General features: G+C 38.0%; 3 protein-coding genes across 3 annotated transcripts; all 3 read left to right on the top strand.

The window, feature by feature from the left end:
- Window positions 1-1,111: 1,111 nt before the first annotated feature.
- On the top strand, window positions 1,112-4,865 carry LOC106154249 (toll-like receptor 1). The gene is made up of 2 exons (XM_087016108.1): window positions 1,112-1,324; window positions 1,654-4,865. Exon 2 carries the CDS (start codon window positions 1,666-1,668, stop codon window positions 3,754-3,756), a length of 2,091 nt encoding a protein of 696 aa, XP_086872234.1. The 5' UTR covers window positions 1,112-1,324; window positions 1,654-1,665; the 3' UTR covers window positions 3,757-4,865.
- Window positions 4,866-7,995: 3,130 nt separating this feature from the next.
- On the top strand, window positions 7,996-11,286 carry LOC106177354 (uncharacterized). Its single transcript, XM_013560099.2, has 3 exons — window positions 7,996-8,113; window positions 8,349-8,479; window positions 10,954-11,286. The coding sequence occupies exons 2-3, from the start codon at window positions 8,349-8,351 to the stop codon at window positions 11,102-11,104; spliced, it is 282 nt and encodes a 93-aa protein (XP_013415553.2). The 5' UTR covers window positions 7,996-8,113; the 3' UTR covers window positions 11,105-11,286.
- Window positions 11,287-13,573: 2,287 nt separating this feature from the next.
- Window positions 13,574-16,985, top strand: LOC106154248 (toll-like receptor 2). Its single transcript, XM_024075923.2, has 2 exons — window positions 13,574-13,769; window positions 14,172-16,985. Exon 2 carries the CDS (start codon window positions 14,184-14,186, stop codon window positions 16,275-16,277), a length of 2,094 nt encoding a protein of 697 aa, XP_023931691.2. The 5' UTR covers window positions 13,574-13,769; window positions 14,172-14,183; the 3' UTR covers window positions 16,278-16,985.
- Window positions 16,986-17,788: the final 803 nt, after the last annotated feature.

Raw genomic sequence — 17,788 nt, 5'->3', positions numbered from 1 at the left:
GAGAGAGCGTGTGCTATTGAGGAGGGACAGAAGGGTGAAGTGATGCGGTGAATGCGTTTTGCTTTGAAACATGTAACAGGCAGTCGACTCTTTAAAAAAATCATGATATACCCATATTCCCATGGCCTAGCATGCGGGTAGACGTCATTTCGATATCTTTTTAGGTCCACTGTAGAGCCCGTACTGCGTTTATCAAGCCTGGGGTGATATAAAATGAAACAAGGAATCTTGTTGTTGAAATAACAAAAATGATGGTGATCACTGGGCCCTCTATACAAGCATTCTTTTAAGAAACAAATGAGCAACAGCGCACAGCCGGCATTTTATTCTTGAATATATTTCATGTCACACATCATTTGATAAACATCTGGATTCTACAAAATTCACACCCACTATTTTACTTTTTTAAGGATTTTATATATATGTCATAATTTCAAGCTCAGTATCAAGCTCAGTATATATTTTGTTTCACCTCTACCTGTACTAATCTATCATTGGACTTTTACAAGCATGATACCAGGTTGCGAAATGAACTATATAACTATATATTTGGGGGCAGAGACAATAAAATATCGTATGTATCAGAAAAAGGGACTATATGGTGATAAAACAAAATTACATGCTATCTTGGAACGCGGTTAGAAGTGGATACTTAAACAGAACTGTCCATAAATAAACGTTTATGACAATCCTGCAGTCAAGGTGCCCTTCTTATTCACTGATATCCTCGCATAGTTAAAATGAATGTTCTATTTTTACACTAGTTATCGCAATAGTTGACATTTAAAACAATGTGTTAAGACTTATTAAATTTTCAATATGTACGGTATTTGTTATCACTTCAGCCACTGTATGAACTGGGAATCTACATTCTTTCAGGATTAACAGATCAGGTTTGGACGAGGCACGAGTTTACTTTATGGAGGCTCCAATACGAAGAAAAGAAAATATGTCAATATTTATTTAAAAAGCAACGCGACTAAGAGGACTATCCACCTGCTGTCCGAAATTAAAATTGGGGTTGGGGGGGGGGGGGGGGCAGCCCCAGGCCCTCCGCAGGAAGTTGGGGGGGGGGGGGAGGAGGTCTCCTTATTATCCATGATATGCCAGTCTAATCGGACAAGCCCCCACTTCTGTATCATTCAGCGTTATCACTTCAGTGAATTATCAGCCCATGCACTGTGATACTTTATCTACTTCCGTGTTTGACTTTTATCGATAAAAACAGAGAGGCAGGGAGAGAGTGAGACGAGTGATCCATTGAATCACCTTTTTTCTGCAGTGGGATACATATTTACGTTGAAATAGGAATGGAATTGTGTTTGTAAGTTCTCTCTCTTTTCCTATCAGTCTCTCTCTCTCTCTCTCGCTCTCTCTCTCTGTGCGTGCCTGAACTGTTTCTAAGTTTAATTCGTAGCTTGAATTGAAAAAAGTTTAGGGCTATAATAGAAATACGCCGTCTCACTGTAAGCCATATGAGTGCTGAGCAATGTGTCAACTTGTAATTTAATTTTAAAACTGAAAAACTAAAGAGGGAAACTTTCAAAACGGCACTGCTTAGTTCAGTATACTACTTTGATTTCGGCGTTTGGTTTTTTAAAAAAAGTATATTAAAATGGAAGGGGATCTTTCTCAAAAATACTTTATATGTAGGAATGAAGCAACATGAAGACAGGTGCTGTTTGCCTGGTAATCATTACACTATTCCGAAGCACAGTAAACGGGTTTCATTGTCCAGCAAGATGTCACTGCGATTCAAGTTTGAAGCACGTAAACTGTAATGGTCAAAACCTCTCGGAGATACCTACGTGTGACAACACGACTTTGTCTATGTCTTTGAGCAGCAATCGCATAGCCAAGTTAAAGAACGATTCCTTCACAGGCCTGTCGCAACTGGAAAATCTGACATTGAATGGCAACATTATATCTGAAATAGAGGTCGCTGCGTTTCAACCCTTGGGCAGTATACTTAATATAAGTTTGACGGCAAACAGAAGACTGCATTTTGATACTCTAGAGCCTGCCTTTTGTTTTATATCTAAATCAATACGTTGGCTTTGGTTAAACAGCTTGAAAATTTTATCCAAATCATCAAAACTGAACAATTCTCTTTTCCGTTGCCTTGCGAACAGCGAACTAACAGAACTAAACCTAAACGATAACGGCATCCAAACTCTGCCAGATTCCATATTTGCCGGACTGGCCAATTTGCGTGTCCTCCGCTTACAAGGAAATTGTATCGACACCGTACAGCCAACGACATTTGCTGGTTTGCACAATCTACGCTGTTTAGATTTACGGGACAACAGCCTGAGCAAAATTCCATATTTTGGCAATGAAACGCATCCGCTTTTTCCATATCTATCTGAATTAAGTTTAGACCATAATAGCATAGAGACTATCAGCAAAAATGATTTCGTTGCTGTTAAGAACTTGGAGAGGTTATATTTAGACAATAATGCGATAAAACAGCTCCTGAGCAATATGCTCAGATGCATGACAAAATTGAAACACGCATCATTTACAAAGCAACATAATGGGCTAAGGACAATTGATTCAATGGCATTTGCCAGTGATTCCCTATTGTATCTTGATATAAGCGTCAACAAGTACACATTCTGCTCAGATCGATATGACCTTTTTTCGCACACGCCTAATTTGTATGAGCTTAACTTGAACTCCAATCACCTGAGACATTTAAATTCGACTGCAATGGAGACCATGTTCCGAAATCTCACACAACTAAGAAAACTGTACATCCGAAACGCTGGCTTGTCTTTCCTTCCTCCCAACATGTTTGTTAACAAAGGAATGCTGAGTGAGCTTCAACTGCAATCCAACAGCCTGTCAACGTGGGACCCGTTCGTTTTCCAACCCCTTATCTCATTAAAAAAACTATACATAAACGGAAATCGGATAAGTGTGTTGAACGCAACTTCCTTTCCACGGTACATTTGGAATAACTTGACAGAAATTGACTTAAGTGGGAATCCTTTCTCTTGCACGTGTGGAAATTTATGGTTCCGCAATTGGATACAAACCACCCAAGTTAAGCTTCTTGAGATTCATCGGTACCAATGCTTTGAACCAAAAGACCTCGAAAAAACTTTGTTTTTAGATTGGCATCCTACCATAGCCCAGTGCACCGTATGGATTATAGCCAGTGCCATCGGAGTCTCTACAATGTTATTTCTGGCGCTTGTGATAGTGGTGTCTCACAGATATCGCTGGTACTTACGCTACTGGTGCTTTTCCCTACGTGCGCGTTACAAGCGTCTAGAACCGTTTGAAGATAATGGCGCATTCGTATTCGACGCATTTGTGTCTTACAACTGCCATGATCGCCACTGGGTTATACAAAGACTGCTCCCGAAATTGGAATATGACGCTGGTTTCAAGCTTTGTCTTCACGACAGAGATTTCATCGTAGGACATGACATTGTGGATAACATTGTAGACGGTATAGACGTCAGCAGAAAGACGATCCTCGTGTTGTCCAACAACTTTGCTCAGAGTCAATGGTGCCAATTGGAAATGACGATGGCTCAGCACAAGCTATTTGATGAGAACAAGGATATCCTGGTCTTGATATTGCTCGAGGACATCAAACCTGAGAACCTCAGCAATAGGCTGACCCTGTTGCTAAGGAAGCAGACCTATATAGAGTGGCCTAGCGAGGAAGAGGGGCAAGAGCTCTTCTGGGAAAGAGTGAAGGCGGCTCTCCGGCGACCCCCTGAATATGAACGTATACCCTGAAAAAATTAATTGAATTGAAACACAGGACATGCTGCAGTTTTTAACTAGGAACCGTCATTGAATAATGAAAAACACGAATCTTAAAAGTGTTAATTAGGACTGTTCGCAGAATGACAGGATGCATCATTTTTTAACCATTATTAATAGATCATATATCAGAGGACACTTAATTAATTTAGGTTAAAAGAACACTATTCTGCTAGTACCCCCTCGCTGGCCATCGCTTAAATCTTTAAACTCTGAAGTGATCGAAATGAGCAGAAAAAAATGACTGTAAACGGAACCCAGAAAGTGACAACCCCTTTAATGGGTGACTGAGATGGTTGTCCTACATGTAGCAGATGTTTCTTAGATCAGCGTAATGGAATAATACCCGTTATGCTTTTATTAGAATATTTATAATGAAAATTCAGAAATTTTCTAGTGGGATGCAGGAAAACTTTTCCGATAAACAATCCTTATTGAACCCTTATATTTGTCGAATTGTTAACTTCTTTCAATCAAAATGTGATGTTGGGATAAAACAGTAAGATATTACTGATTCTGATTTCATTTGACAGAATTACAATTCAGATCATTTTGAAAATCTTTGCGTAGATGATATTTGATATACTGTCTAGTTAAATGGCAATTACTATTAAAGGTATTTTTTCAAACGGCAATCCAAGCCATCACCACAAAATACGTACTTGTATACCACGTCATTTGAATTAAACTCAAGATAAATATCTTTAATTGTTTCGGTTGTTTTTGTGCCACAATTCCTGTATGAAAATTGCCTAATACATGACTGGTACACGTTTAAACCTTGAAATAAGTATATAGAATGTTCCATTTGTTTTTTTTTTAAACATAACTGTCATTTCAGGTCACCGTGTAACCGCAAAGTGTCGTTAAGTGTCATCTTGTATCATTCGCTCGTCCCAGACGGCCAGCCCACCTAATTACACGCATTAAATGAATCAACAATCAAAGAGTAGGTCAACCAGTTTTCAGCCCGGTTGTTCTGTTTCTGTACAGCTAGGTGCTCTTAATATGCAAGATGGTGAATCTGGTCGGCGTACGATGGTGGCACTCATGTCTTACTGAAACAGTTTCCCCGAATAAAAATGTGGAATTTGTGCGGAAATGGTATATTTGGTCAACCAAGTTTATGAATCTTTCACTCAGCTTTGAGATTATTTGTTTATCTATCATTTGTATATTTCAATATCTTCATATCTGAAATGCCTATTTATTTATTGACTTTATTCATCTTATTCTGTAAATTTTACCCATGCATTGGCGGATTTAGAGGGGGTTCAGGGGGAACCTGACCCCCCACCCTTTGATTTCTGGTCCTCTTTGAAATTAGAATTTTGAATAGCTGAATCATAGTTCTACACTTACCAAATGGCACCGTTCGCCCTCTAAAATACCAAAGATTTTCGGGGCCCTTCAGCTGACCCCAAACCCCACGCCAAGTGTGTGTGTGTGTGTGTGTGTTTGTGTGTGTGTGTGTGTGGTGGGGGGTCGGCTTCGCAAACTGCGGACCCCCCTTCAAATAATCCTGCCCCTGCCATGTATAGTCTCCTGAACATTTTACGTGGGTTTTAGACAATAAATTGATATAATTATTATTTTGTTTTAAAAGTACACATACTGTATAAACAAAGAAACAAACAGGCAAAGAAACAAGCAGAAAATAAACAAAGTACCAAATAAATAAATAAAAAAGCAAGCAGGCCGATCTGAGTGAGTCAGATAGCCAGTCAGTTGGTAAGCTAGTAAGTCAGCCAGTCAGGCCCGGGCCTTAGAGAATTAGACAGTCAATCAGCAAGGAAGGCAACGAGATGACTTAAAGATAGCTACGCAGTCTAGCACATAGACAGATGTATTTAGACAAACATCCAAGTGCCATCCCCCATCTCTCACGCGACCGACCTGGCCAACCCATAGAGGGGAGTCAACGTGGTCCTCTTGTATAAAAGAAAAACTCCGCCTACTGCAAGATCAGTAGGCTACCTACTTACAGACATATCCTGCAGGGGATAGATGTAATGCTTTTTCTACACGATATTTCTAACAAGACAGAAGCTACTTACATGCAGTTGCAAGTGGTTAAGGGACCACCATGCAGCTATATTTACAAAGACCAAAGGCAGTGCCCATAACTTCAGATTGAATTTGGTACTATGTATATAGATACATAATACACCAGAATTGAGATTATACCAAACGAAGACGAAATACAATTCATTCTGAGTGCCCAATGTACCAGTATAATTATAAACTAGCAGTTGCTCTATAGAAGCTAAAGGGTTGGACGTATCAAAATATTAAATAGACGTGAAAATTATATAAATGTATGAATCTGGAGCAAGGAGCCGGATGAAGAACAAATAGCTAGGCCATTAGTACGAGAGTGTATTGATGGAGGAGTGTCATTATTTGCACGAGGAAACATGATAAACTGCTTTAAGTTATGCCTTAAAAGTTATGTTTATGACATAATCGTTTTTATTTTTTCATTTATTTATTTGTCGATTAAAATCTGCATTATCATATTTGATGTACAAAGTGAAAATTAATGTAGACGCGTGTATGTGATTGTATTTGTTCAATGATCGTACCTTAAAAGCCGAGGCTAATTCCATAGCAATTCACTCTTTGAAACAATCAGAAAAGCAGGCAGAAGTAAGTAAACAAACAGCATAAAGGAGTGTATTTCAACTGAGCTTTCAGTTCCACGCCCGACGATAATAATATATTATCCTTCAAGTAATGTAGGGTAGCATGCGATAAGCTGCATGATTAAATCAGCCATATTCAGTTGTATGTAATTTTACTGACGCTGTTCATCGAAAGTTCTAGACACCTGAAAACGGTAGATTTTTTTTAAATTTCACCTATGTAGTAGTAGATCAAGGCACCTCAACTTTACAATAACAACCAGTATTTATTCAGCGCTGGATTACCCATTTAATCTTTTTTGAAGTGTTTCTACTTCAAAACCACCAGTATTATTCAATGAAATTGCTGACCTTAAATTGTTCATAAATAAGAAAACAAACTTTTATCAGCTGCATCGACGAAATGATGTAACAAAAGTATCCCTTTCAGTGGCGGTGGATGGAATAAATGCCCTTGATGCTAAGGAAAAGATACAGAGAAAGATCACAATATTCTGAGTGATTATTTAGTATTAATGCACGACACTTTTATTTGAATGACATACGACTCTCGGAATATTTCCCTACTAAAAGACACCACGTCCTAGGGGCAGATAGCGAAAAAAATGATTCCCAGGTATACGTGTATATTCATATACAGTATGTATATAACAACGTATATTCTTACCTTCTATAATTGATGGAATAAAAGATAACTATTAATGCTGTTCTTCGCCTTTTTTTACTTTGTCACCCAACAGAAAAACGTTTCACCATCTGAACACAGACCGGTGTACGTGTCAAATGCATTGATGAATATATGTTTATTAAGGATACGTAAGGTTGTCCGCCTTTCACGAAATTTCCTGGTCAGACTTTCTAATGACGTTGATCACAGATATACGCAATACCAGGCCCTGTGCAGGGCAGAAACCACTACCACGAATGTAGTTCAGTGAGCGAAAATTAGTGCTTTTTTCCATGTTTTTTCCTGGCATTTCTTGTGTGTTGCTAGGGTTAATTTTGGTATCAACTAGCAGGCTAGGGTGTAAACTACTGCCAGTTTTTTTTTCAAGACCAGGCACAGGTGCCGTGCAGTCATGGGACCTCTGGCGGAGGGGGCTACTGACTGTGAGTGGTGCAGTGGTTTGTTTACAAACAGAGGGGTGCACATGTTTAAGTAATGCCGGGGAAAAAATGTCTGATGACAGTACATTTTTTGCCATTGGGAGTTATGTCAGTGTGTCTGCTGTCCATGGGGATAGGAAATGTTTCACTCAGTAATTTTGTTCATGCAGTTTTGCAGGCATTTCTTAGTATGGTCGTCAATGGGAAATTATTTGGTGGTTTCTGACCTGCAAACATACGTTACAAGGAACAGGTGTTCATATATCACCTGTTCATGCAGTAAAACTGTCAACTCGGCATAATGATCCTCTGACTCTCTATTTTATCGCTTCAGTACAGTTATTTCCTCAGTATGTGTGTAGTAAAAAGGTTTTTTTCTCTAACTGTAGCAAGACCACGATGTCTTTAGTGATTTGAACATGAAAGGAAATTACATTAAAGTTGAAGGTAGAATGGCGCCTCTTGATGCGTTTGATCTTTTCAAAACGCGCCGGCTTGGTTGTACATATATCAGTCAACACCGTCTACATGGGCGCATAGAATTCTCTTAATTCAAGCAAGGAAAACACTCGTTGAAGGTAAGAGTTTATGCAAGCTGTATTTCTTAAAATCTCTTTTTAAAGCCTTAATTATATTGTTACATAGCACACCTGACACTTTTCTTTACACGTGGTTTGAATAGCCAATATTCACATTATAGAAGATTAGTTTTCTGTAATTTTTATCCCTCACAACGTTTTTCAATTCCTTTTATTCATGGTTCACGGACACATTTCTTTGCCCGTGATCGAATAACCAATGTTCTTATTTTAGATGACTTGTCTCGCAGTAATCGCGATAATTCTAGTCTGTGCGACGACTGTACACGTAACAACTGCAGCGCCTGGAGAAGACGATAACTCGCTCCATCCGGAGGAAATTTTCGGCCTCCTTGACACTGATGGGTGAGTCGGAAAAATAATTTATTACTCTTCCTCTTCTGTCTGTGATTGGAAAAGTTAGACATATGGTGAAGGAACGTGCCATAATGTTTGAGTGATAATTTGACCTTAAAAAGACCGCTCTTTATTATGAGTTATGAAATGTCCCATTGTCAGAAAATATAAATGGCAGTTTATAAAGAAATCAATAACACAGAATCAATAACACAGACTTTTTTGCCTGGAAAAAGTCTGTCATTGAGTTTATTTAAATTAAATGATATTTATCAATACACGCGTAGATATTGCTCAATACTGCTGATTAAAGATTCCATTTTGCCATTATTATGATTATATAATATTGTTCTGCTCTGCGAAGCAGGAAATCTCCCTAGATAAGATCGAAGTGAAAAGTACATGTATAAAATCAAAGGCTTTCAAGTACCCGTATTTTCTAATAAAGGTCGAGGGCTTATCCTGTAGGCCTATATATGCGATGATATAATGTATAAAAACGAGCTGATCTGCAATTACACGTGTTGGACTGCCTATGGGTGGAGCTGCGAGTGAAGCATAAAACTCTTCTTTACGGTGTATTCTACAGATTCCCAAATCAATCAGCCCAGCATGTCCCTTCTATCCAAAGGCCTAGAGAAAACAAGACGCTCTGGATATGATGGAATCATAATAAATGGCGATTTCAATTCTTACAATAGACAATAGTTTCTTGACGGAGGTGATGACGTGACGGGTCGAATGTATACCTTGAAGCATGGTCGGTGGAGTGGAAATGATTTTTTAAACCAAAAAAGTGCAATATAGTGATTTTTAAGTATACGAAATTTCCAAATATAGAAAAGTACAGTCCACTTATTCTATACAACACGGCTATAACACAGAAAAAATACCACAAACACCTTGGGTTTATTCTTGATCATAAACTTGACTATTCCGAGCATATTACATATACCTTAACCAAGGCCCAAAAAGCACTAAATCCCTTAAAATCGCTCTCTAAAATTCTACGATCTAAGCATCTTAACATACATTACAATGCGTACATTTCTCCTTTTTCTTAATTACTGCGATGTTCTCTATAGCACAGCGTCTTTACATAACCTATCAAAACTATCCTCCCTCCACTATCAAGCTGGTCTTAATATATTGGGGACCCTTCCTAGCTCTAATCGCTGTAAAGTACTGAAACAACTGAACTGGATTTCACTGGAGCAACGTCCAAGGAATCAGGCGAAAAAATCATGTTCAATATCCACATTCACACCTCCCTATGTTTAGAAATAAATCCACACTATCTTGACAGAAAACATCTAAAAGAGGCTACATAATTCCCTCTAAATTCACATACAAAGGTCCTGAACACTTTTTGATGACAAGCTGGGATGAACTAAACGCCACCCAGAAAAATCTTCCTTCTGCATCTTCTCTCAAATATAATAGCTTTGAAATGAAACCTTCCCCGCAACAATGTCCACCACACATCTGAAGCTTCCGGGAAAAATGAAAAATCGATTTCTTATTTAAAGCCCAACTATACGACCACAGCTGGACAGCTGTGGCGACTCCCAACTGTTTATGTGGGAAACCCGAAACCATCCGACATTTTTTTTCTTTCAGTGGAAATATCGTGATTTCTACTAATCTGTTGAAGATATACTTGATACAACTTATGCATATTTTAGAACCCAACTAGATAAGATATCCCTGTTTCTGCATGGTCATAAAACCCTTAACTCTGGTCAAAATGACAAAAATTTGAAATAATATCAAATTTCCTAATTGAAAATGTATGAATCCTCCTCAGTGATCTGTTGTAATCTTCCCATTTTCTTATCCCTGGCCTCTCAGTTGCCAATTCCGCTCCTATAGTTATGACCAGGCGCCTACCCACTCTTCCTTGATTGCCTATTGCCTCCAACAAACACCTTCCCCCATGCCCTGTTCCTCCCTCCCCGCAAATGTCACTGAAATTTCACCGTTACTCGTCTTTTCTTTGAATTTTTTTTCATTACCTAAATTTATGACTTGATATTTCAAAGGTGAGCGTGTAATGCTCCGGCGACTTAACACCTTTATTTATACTGTAACTAATATTTAACCTTTTATGAGAATAAAGATGTTAAATAAATATACATGTATATATGATTTTGTTAATAATCAACCTGTAATAGTTCTGGTATTGTGATGGATGCATTGACAGTTGCAACAGAGAAGACTAAAAAAAAAAGCAATCACCATCTTTCTCCTTCTCTTTCGTGAATCTTTTTAGTGAGATGTTTAAGTTAACGACGTGTGACTAAAACAAACGTTTAATATCAAACCTTCAAAATGATTTTGTGTGGAATGCAAAAAAGAAAAAAAAAAAACAACACTTCTTTAAAGTTAAATAAGGGATGGAATTGTGACATAATCTAAATATCCTACACCACACTGTAAAATTTTTACATTGTGATTTATTGAAGTGACGTTTCAAATTTCAGAGATGGTTTTATAAGCCGCGAGGAGTTCGGTGGCGCCCTGGGCAACCATGGGAGCGAAACTGAGGCAGAGATCGACGCCGAATTCGAAGAGATGGACGCCAATAATGACGACAAGATTTCCCCTGAGGAGTTCGATCCTGATATACACTGATATTCAGCTGCCAAGAACACAGCACTATATATCAATTTGGACATGTTGGCTGGCAAGAATATGACCTTTTGAAATTTTTAATCTTAATGGAAAAGATTGTTTTGAAAAGATTGTATTCACAGGCGAAAGCTTAATGTTCAATAAAATGATAAAGATTGCTGTGTATATGACAGGAGAAGCTGCGCAATGTGTTCTGTTGTGGTTTCTTTTGAGTTTGATCTTTACATGTGAATAGTAATAATTGAAGGTAATTTCTGACGTTAATAGGATAATGTATTACTCTCCCGTTTCTAAAATAATGAATTCTTACTTAAATGCGTTTGTAAAGCCTCTCTTCTGGTCCTCAAATCAAGTTGTTGTATTCAGCGATTTAAATGACTGGGGTGGAGGCTTCTAGGATCTCATAGTTTTTTTTTTTTTTTTTTTTTTTACAAAAGAGCGACTCTTTTGCTGAGATAAACATTTTGAGACCTGACAACAATGATCTCACAGTGCTCGGTGATATATTTTAATTATAATGAAAATAATAATAATAATAATAATAAATCTTTGAATATATAAGTATACCTTCATTATTTTCCACTTAAATGATATGCAAAACCCAACATGTCGTCAGCACGACGTTGATTACCTTAAAGTCTTAATCCTTAAATCCAGTTATATCGTACTAAGATAACGAGGAAATTAAATCTTCTAGTGGAACTAAGGTTGAAACGGCGAGTACACGCCGGTGAAAACTCCTAAATTATTTCCTCTGGCGAAGGCCTTGTGATAAGGTCAAAATGTCGTGATCTCCATTTCAACATACATGTACTAGTAAGATCCCAGGATTAGTTTTAATGTCTCATTACCTTTAGCGATCACATTATTAACTTGCGCTCTTACCTCATCGTATACAGTAATTCTGGCTTTAATTAAAATTTAGACAAGGAAGCTTGTTTCATCTAATCAGGCTGTCATTGTTACTGATGTAGACATCGGACCCTTTCAAGTGCATTGTTCTTAAGAGACGAACGGACCGACCATATACAATGGACATTTCCCCTTTTGATTCTTACTACTCCTTATGTCATTTCACACAATGCATTTCCAATGAATGGCCAGAACTCTCTACTCTTCAGGGGTTAGCGAGAGAATCGGGGGTCATTAACCGGATACAGTACATCAATGAGTCATTTAGCAGCCGAAGTGAAATATCAAAGAAATAAAGAAAGATGGCTTACGTGTGCAATGTAGAAGAAACAAATTGTGTTCAACACAGATTGAAGTAGGGGCTTATGTGCAGTGTGAAATACACATCTAAATGAGACCTACTCAAGTATATTTGTACATGTACCCAGTCACTGATAACCCTTACATATTTCCCTCTTATCCAATCTAATCATAACTGTTCCTCCTCTTATGAAGGCACGATCGACCACAGCAAGTCAAGACCTTCACTTATGACACGAGATAAGAGGAGTGCTAATATAGCACTCATTCAAACAATACAGAGATAAGCATAACGGGTAGCCTTGTGGTGTGATTTGATAGACACTTGGACTCCTTGACTACCCGGCGCGTTCCCAGTCTACAACTTTCCTTGTACATGGGCCTCTCTACGACCCCACCAGTCAAACTATTTTGGTATCAGCATGCGACAACATGATTTTTGAAATGAACGAAGTTTTCTGCTAATGAAACTGTCTACGGGGAATACAAAAATCAAGTTCAAGAAGAACTCCAATTTCAAAAAGAATTTCATCAGCTGTGTTTGTTATAAGAATAATGTTTCTCCAAAATTAAAAAAGTGAGACATCGAAAAATTGGAGATAACTATTTCAATATTAAGCTGTTGACTGAAGAAAAATTACGTAATTCAAGTCCAAGTTTGTCATTTTTAAAAATATTGTATATTTCCTCTTTTGTTGACACGTTCACTGTCTTGCATTTACAACTCAACGTACATTTACATTAATTAGGGCTGGTCCTGCAGAAGGACTCTTTAGTATGGATTCAACCTGACTCGTTTACACTACATTTTAAAAAGATTGCAGGGATTCACAAAAGTATGGCCACATTTTAAACACACAAAATTAGTATTGAACATGCCAGGTGACATTCATTTGCTTTTGGTTTCTTGACCTGCATTCACAAGCTTAATTCACTTTTGTCTCGCATTTTCGAGTACTTTTCATAACTGCTTCTATGAAACTCAACAATCTAGCGAAAAGATCGTTGATTTCGAAATATTTACTTATCCATACAGGTCTTAGAAAAAACCAATGTGTTCTAGACTCTCGTCTTACCAGATGGTGATTACAGGACCAACTGTTCAGCTCGAGTCTGGGTTAAATTGTCACAATCTTGTGATCATAGTGTATTATCAAGATTTTCTAATCGGACTCGTTTACATACTTGTACAAAAGGAAATAGAATAGTTAGAATAATGGCGCTAGGATAGTGAAGTAACTGGAGATAAGGCATGATAAGGGTTATGCAACATTTCATCTGTGTCGTCGCAAGAGGCATCCGATTTGTTTAAAATGCCCGTATAAACTGTGGATTTGGACATCCGCGTTTACAGAGTTACTCAGACTGATCGACTTAAATACTCTACAGTATACTGAACTCGCTTATAGCAGGGTGACAGTCAATGAAGGAGTGGCGTGTTTAACGATTTCTTGTAAGTTATCCCGTATAATAACTTTGGATGAGTCTGTGTGTGTGTGTGTGTGTGAGAGAGAGAGTGAGAGAGGGAGGAAGGGAGGAGTGACAGAGTAAGGGAGGGAGAAAGTGAGTCGGAGAGGTAACGTTAGGGAGAGTAAGTGTCTGGAAAATACATGAAGTACAATGAATCGCTATCATATAATCTCGAGCATTTTTTCAGAATTGACACAACTTCATAAGGTTGCTTATTGTTCTAACGGTGTTCATTTTGGTGGCATAGGCTTACCTTTATAATGACATGGCCACAAAAGACTGGAACTGAATCTTCTAAATGTTTAACATTTGCAATGATGTAGATAACAAAATATGCAACGTTGAAAAATACAAGAAATACAGTGGGCATTGTTTTTATCTGCAGGCTATTTTCGACATGAGGACAGCAGTTGCGGTACTGGTTATCCTTATGATAAATAACTGGACGGTTGAAGCTTTCTACTGTCCGCCAAGATGTCGATGCGATTCCCATCTTCGAGTGGTAAAATGTAACACTTTGAAACTGACCCAGGCCCCAAAGTGCGACAATTCGACCTTGTCTCTGTTCCTCATCGACAACTGGATAGCCACTTTGCAGAACGAGTCTTTTACAGGTCTTTCTCAATTGGAAAATGTGTCGCTGGTCAGCAACCTTCTGACTGACATAGACATTGCTGCCTTTCAACCCTTGATCAACATACGTTTGATAAATCTTGCGGGAAATACGAGATTACCTCTTGATAGCCTTGCGCCAGTGTTTTGTTACATATCCAAAACAATACAAGTACTGTCGCTGTACAACTTGAAAAAACTGTCCAAAACCAAAACACTAAAGAGTTCCCTTTTCCGTTGCCTCAGAAATAGTAATCTTACACAGTTGGATTTAAGCAATAACGGCATTCACGCACTTCCAGGCTCCATTTTCACAGATCTGACCAACTTGCGAATACTCTTTTTACGAGGAAATAATTTAGATACTGTAGAGACTGGAACTTTTGCTGGTTTGAGTAATCTACGCTGGTTGGATTTACGGGATAACCACCTGAGCAAGATTCCAAACTTTGGAAATGAAACGCATCCATTCTTTCCAAAACTGTTTGAATTAAGCTTGGGTTATAATAACATTGATTCGGTCAAACCTATTGATTTTATAGCACTAAAGAACGTCATGAAGTTAGACTTAGAATGGAATTTAATACAAATTCTACCCAACAACATGTTTAAATACATGCCTAAATTGCAACATGTTATGTTGAAACAACAGCGGAATTTGCGATCGATTTTACCGATGGCGTTTGCCAGCAGTTCGCTCATCTATCTTGACATAAGTGTGAACAAATACATCTTTTACTCGAACTCTTACGACTTTTTCTCCAAGTCACCCAATTTGCACGATCTTTATCTGCACAATAACCAGCTGAATAATTTGAATTCTACAGCATTAGAGACAATGTTCCGGAATCTCACACAACTACGAAAACTGTATATACAAAATACTGGCTTGTCATTCTTGCCTCCCAACGTATTTGTTAACAACGGAATGATGAGCGAGCTTCAGTTGCAATCCAACTTCCTGTCAACGTGGGATCCAATCGTATTCCAACCGCTGTTGTCATTAAGGAAACTGTTCATGGATCACAATAACATTCGTATTCTAAATGAAACGTCGTTTCCGCAGTTTATATGGGACAATCTAACGGACCTTAATTTGGCAGGTAACCCATTTTCCTGCACATGTGAAAATTTATGGTTCCGGAATTGGATACAATCCACCAACGTAAAACTTTTACAGCTTCATGCCTACCTTTGTTACGAACCAAAAAAACTGTCAAAATCTCCGTTTCTAGATTGGCACCCTACCAAAGCCCAATGCACACCGCTACCAGCATGGGTCATAGCCAGTGCCATCGGAGTCTCTGCAATGTTATTTCTGGCGCTCGTGACATTGGCGACACACCGATATCGCTGGTACATACGCTACTGGTGCTTTACACTGCGTTCCCGGTACAAACGCCTCGAACCGTTTGAAGATAACGGTACTTACGTGTTCGACGCATTTGTATCTTACAACTGCCATGATCGTCCCTGGGTTATACAAAGACTGCTTCCAAAATTGGAATATGACGCTGGCTTTAAGCTTTGTCTTCACGACAGAGATTTCATCGTAGGCCATGACATCGTGGACAACATTGTAGACGGTATAGACGTCAGCAGAAAGACGATCCTCGTGTTGTCCAACAACTTTGCTCAAAGCCAATGGTGCCAATTGGAAATGACGATGGCTCAGCACAAGCTATTTGATGAGAACAAAGATATCCTGGTCTTGATATTGCTGGGAGATATCAAACCTGAGAACCTCAGCAACAGACTGACCCTGCTGCTACGAAAGCAGACCTATATAGAGTGGCCTAGCGAGGAAGAAGGTCAAGACCTCTTCTGGGAAAGAGTGAAGGCGGCTCTCCAAAAACCTTCTGGTTATGGAACGCTATAATGGTGAATTTGAAATGCACTCTAAGGAGGCACGACCATAAGAATCGATCTAATGAATTAAATATAACGTTAAATCATGAAAGAATCTGACAAATCTTTCTCTCATATTGATTGATTTAAATGGGAAAAAGACAAAAAAGTTGAGTTACTTCTTACATCGATGGTTGTTGGTTTTGTTATATTATGAAATACATTGAGGTAATTAATTAAGGATGACATATTGTTGTGGGGGCCTGGTCTTACAGCCGAACAATGTGAATGCTTAGAATCTGTTCAAAGGAGAGCTCTTAGAATTATTTACCCATTTTATACTTACAAGGATTCCCTACAGGCTAGTAATCTCACCTCTCTGAGGGAGAGAAGAGACGTTTTATTTAAGAACTTTTTTTTACAAAAATCAAGAATTTTAATAAGCTACACCATCTGTTTAAACAAAAGAACCCAAGAAATCTCAGGGTCAGCAACAAATTTTTAATACCAAAAGTGAAAACGGAGCGTTTTAAATCATCTTTTATAATGCACAGTCTTTTAAATTTTATGTAAATTACTGCCTCAAACTGTCTTATAAGTCTTGTTTTAAAGCTTTGGTTCTTTAGTTTATAATTTTTAGTTAATTTTAAAATACCTTATGATTTTACTATTTAAGACACATTGTAAAACTTCAACCTTTAGGTTGCGATTTTAGCAAATAAATTATTATTATTATTATTATTATTATTATTATTATTAAACAATGTTAAAACATACTATTCTCTACAAACGATGTCCCACGATCTCCTGTATATTGTAAAATAAGTATTTCCCTTTCACTAGAATATAACAACCGACTAATACAGAAAACGACTGCAAAATATTGTTTCAAACTTTACTTAAAAGTTACAATCAAAGCGAGCGTGTTTCCCAGTAATACATTCGAACCACATTTCTATAGTTTCTAATACGGCTAAAATTAAAGTTGATAAACCCAATGAATAGATCAACCATGAAAGAGCTTTAAAACTGCACCTTTTTCAAGTTTGTGGTCGCACATTGAACTACGTACCTGACCTACTCATTTGCCCCGGTTTAGTACAGAAAGGAAATAGACAACATCCATTCTAATGTTATTTTCGGGTAATATGAAACGATGGTTTTTCTCTTAGATATACCATTTGAAACTATAAGTTGGCGCGCGCGTACTATTTGGCTATATCATGCCGTGGCAAAAATGTTAAACACGTCGAATTAAGTCTGCAATCAAGTATCAAATATATCTGGACGAATCGGTATCATTACCAGAATATAGAATCAAATTAGTATCGGTGATTGTGTATCTGTTTTCAAAATTTACTGCGAATTATGAATCTGCCATGAATGGAAAACAGTCGGCTTGAATCCCAATCACATCCCAACCTGAAAATTGGCTAAAAGTGGGAAAAAAGATATACGGGCCTGATAATAAAGGGCATTTTAAAACAGCCTATCTGTTACTGGCCCGGGCTTTTTTTGGCAAATTTTTTGTTCTCTGTTAAT

This window comes from Lingula anatina, chromosome 6 (genome assembly GCF_051362555.1).
Source record: "Lingula anatina isolate TDL-2025a chromosome 6, LinAna3.0, whole genome shotgun sequence".
NCBI classification, from domain to species: domain Eukaryota; kingdom Metazoa; phylum Brachiopoda; class Lingulata; order Lingulida; family Lingulidae; genus Lingula; species Lingula anatina.
This window is presented reverse-complemented; position numbering and strand designations above follow the sequence as displayed.

Excerpts from the sequence above, each read along its gene's own strand:
- LOC106154249 (XM_087016108.1), top strand. The coding sequence starts at position 1,666 with ATGAAGACAGGTGCTGTTTGCCTGGTAATCATTACACTATTCCGAAGC.
- LOC106154248 (XM_024075923.2), top strand. The coding sequence starts at position 14,184 with ATGAGGACAGCAGTTGCGGTACTGGTTATCCTTATGATAAATAACTGG.
- LOC106177354 (XM_013560099.2), top strand. The coding sequence starts at position 8,349 with ATGACTTGTCTCGCAGTAATCGCGATAATTCTAGTCTGTGCGACGACT. Across the intron at positions 8,480-10,953 it reads GGCCTCCTTGACACTGATGG|AGATGGTTTTATAAGCCGCG; the intron begins GTGAGTCGGAAA and ends TTCAAATTTCAG.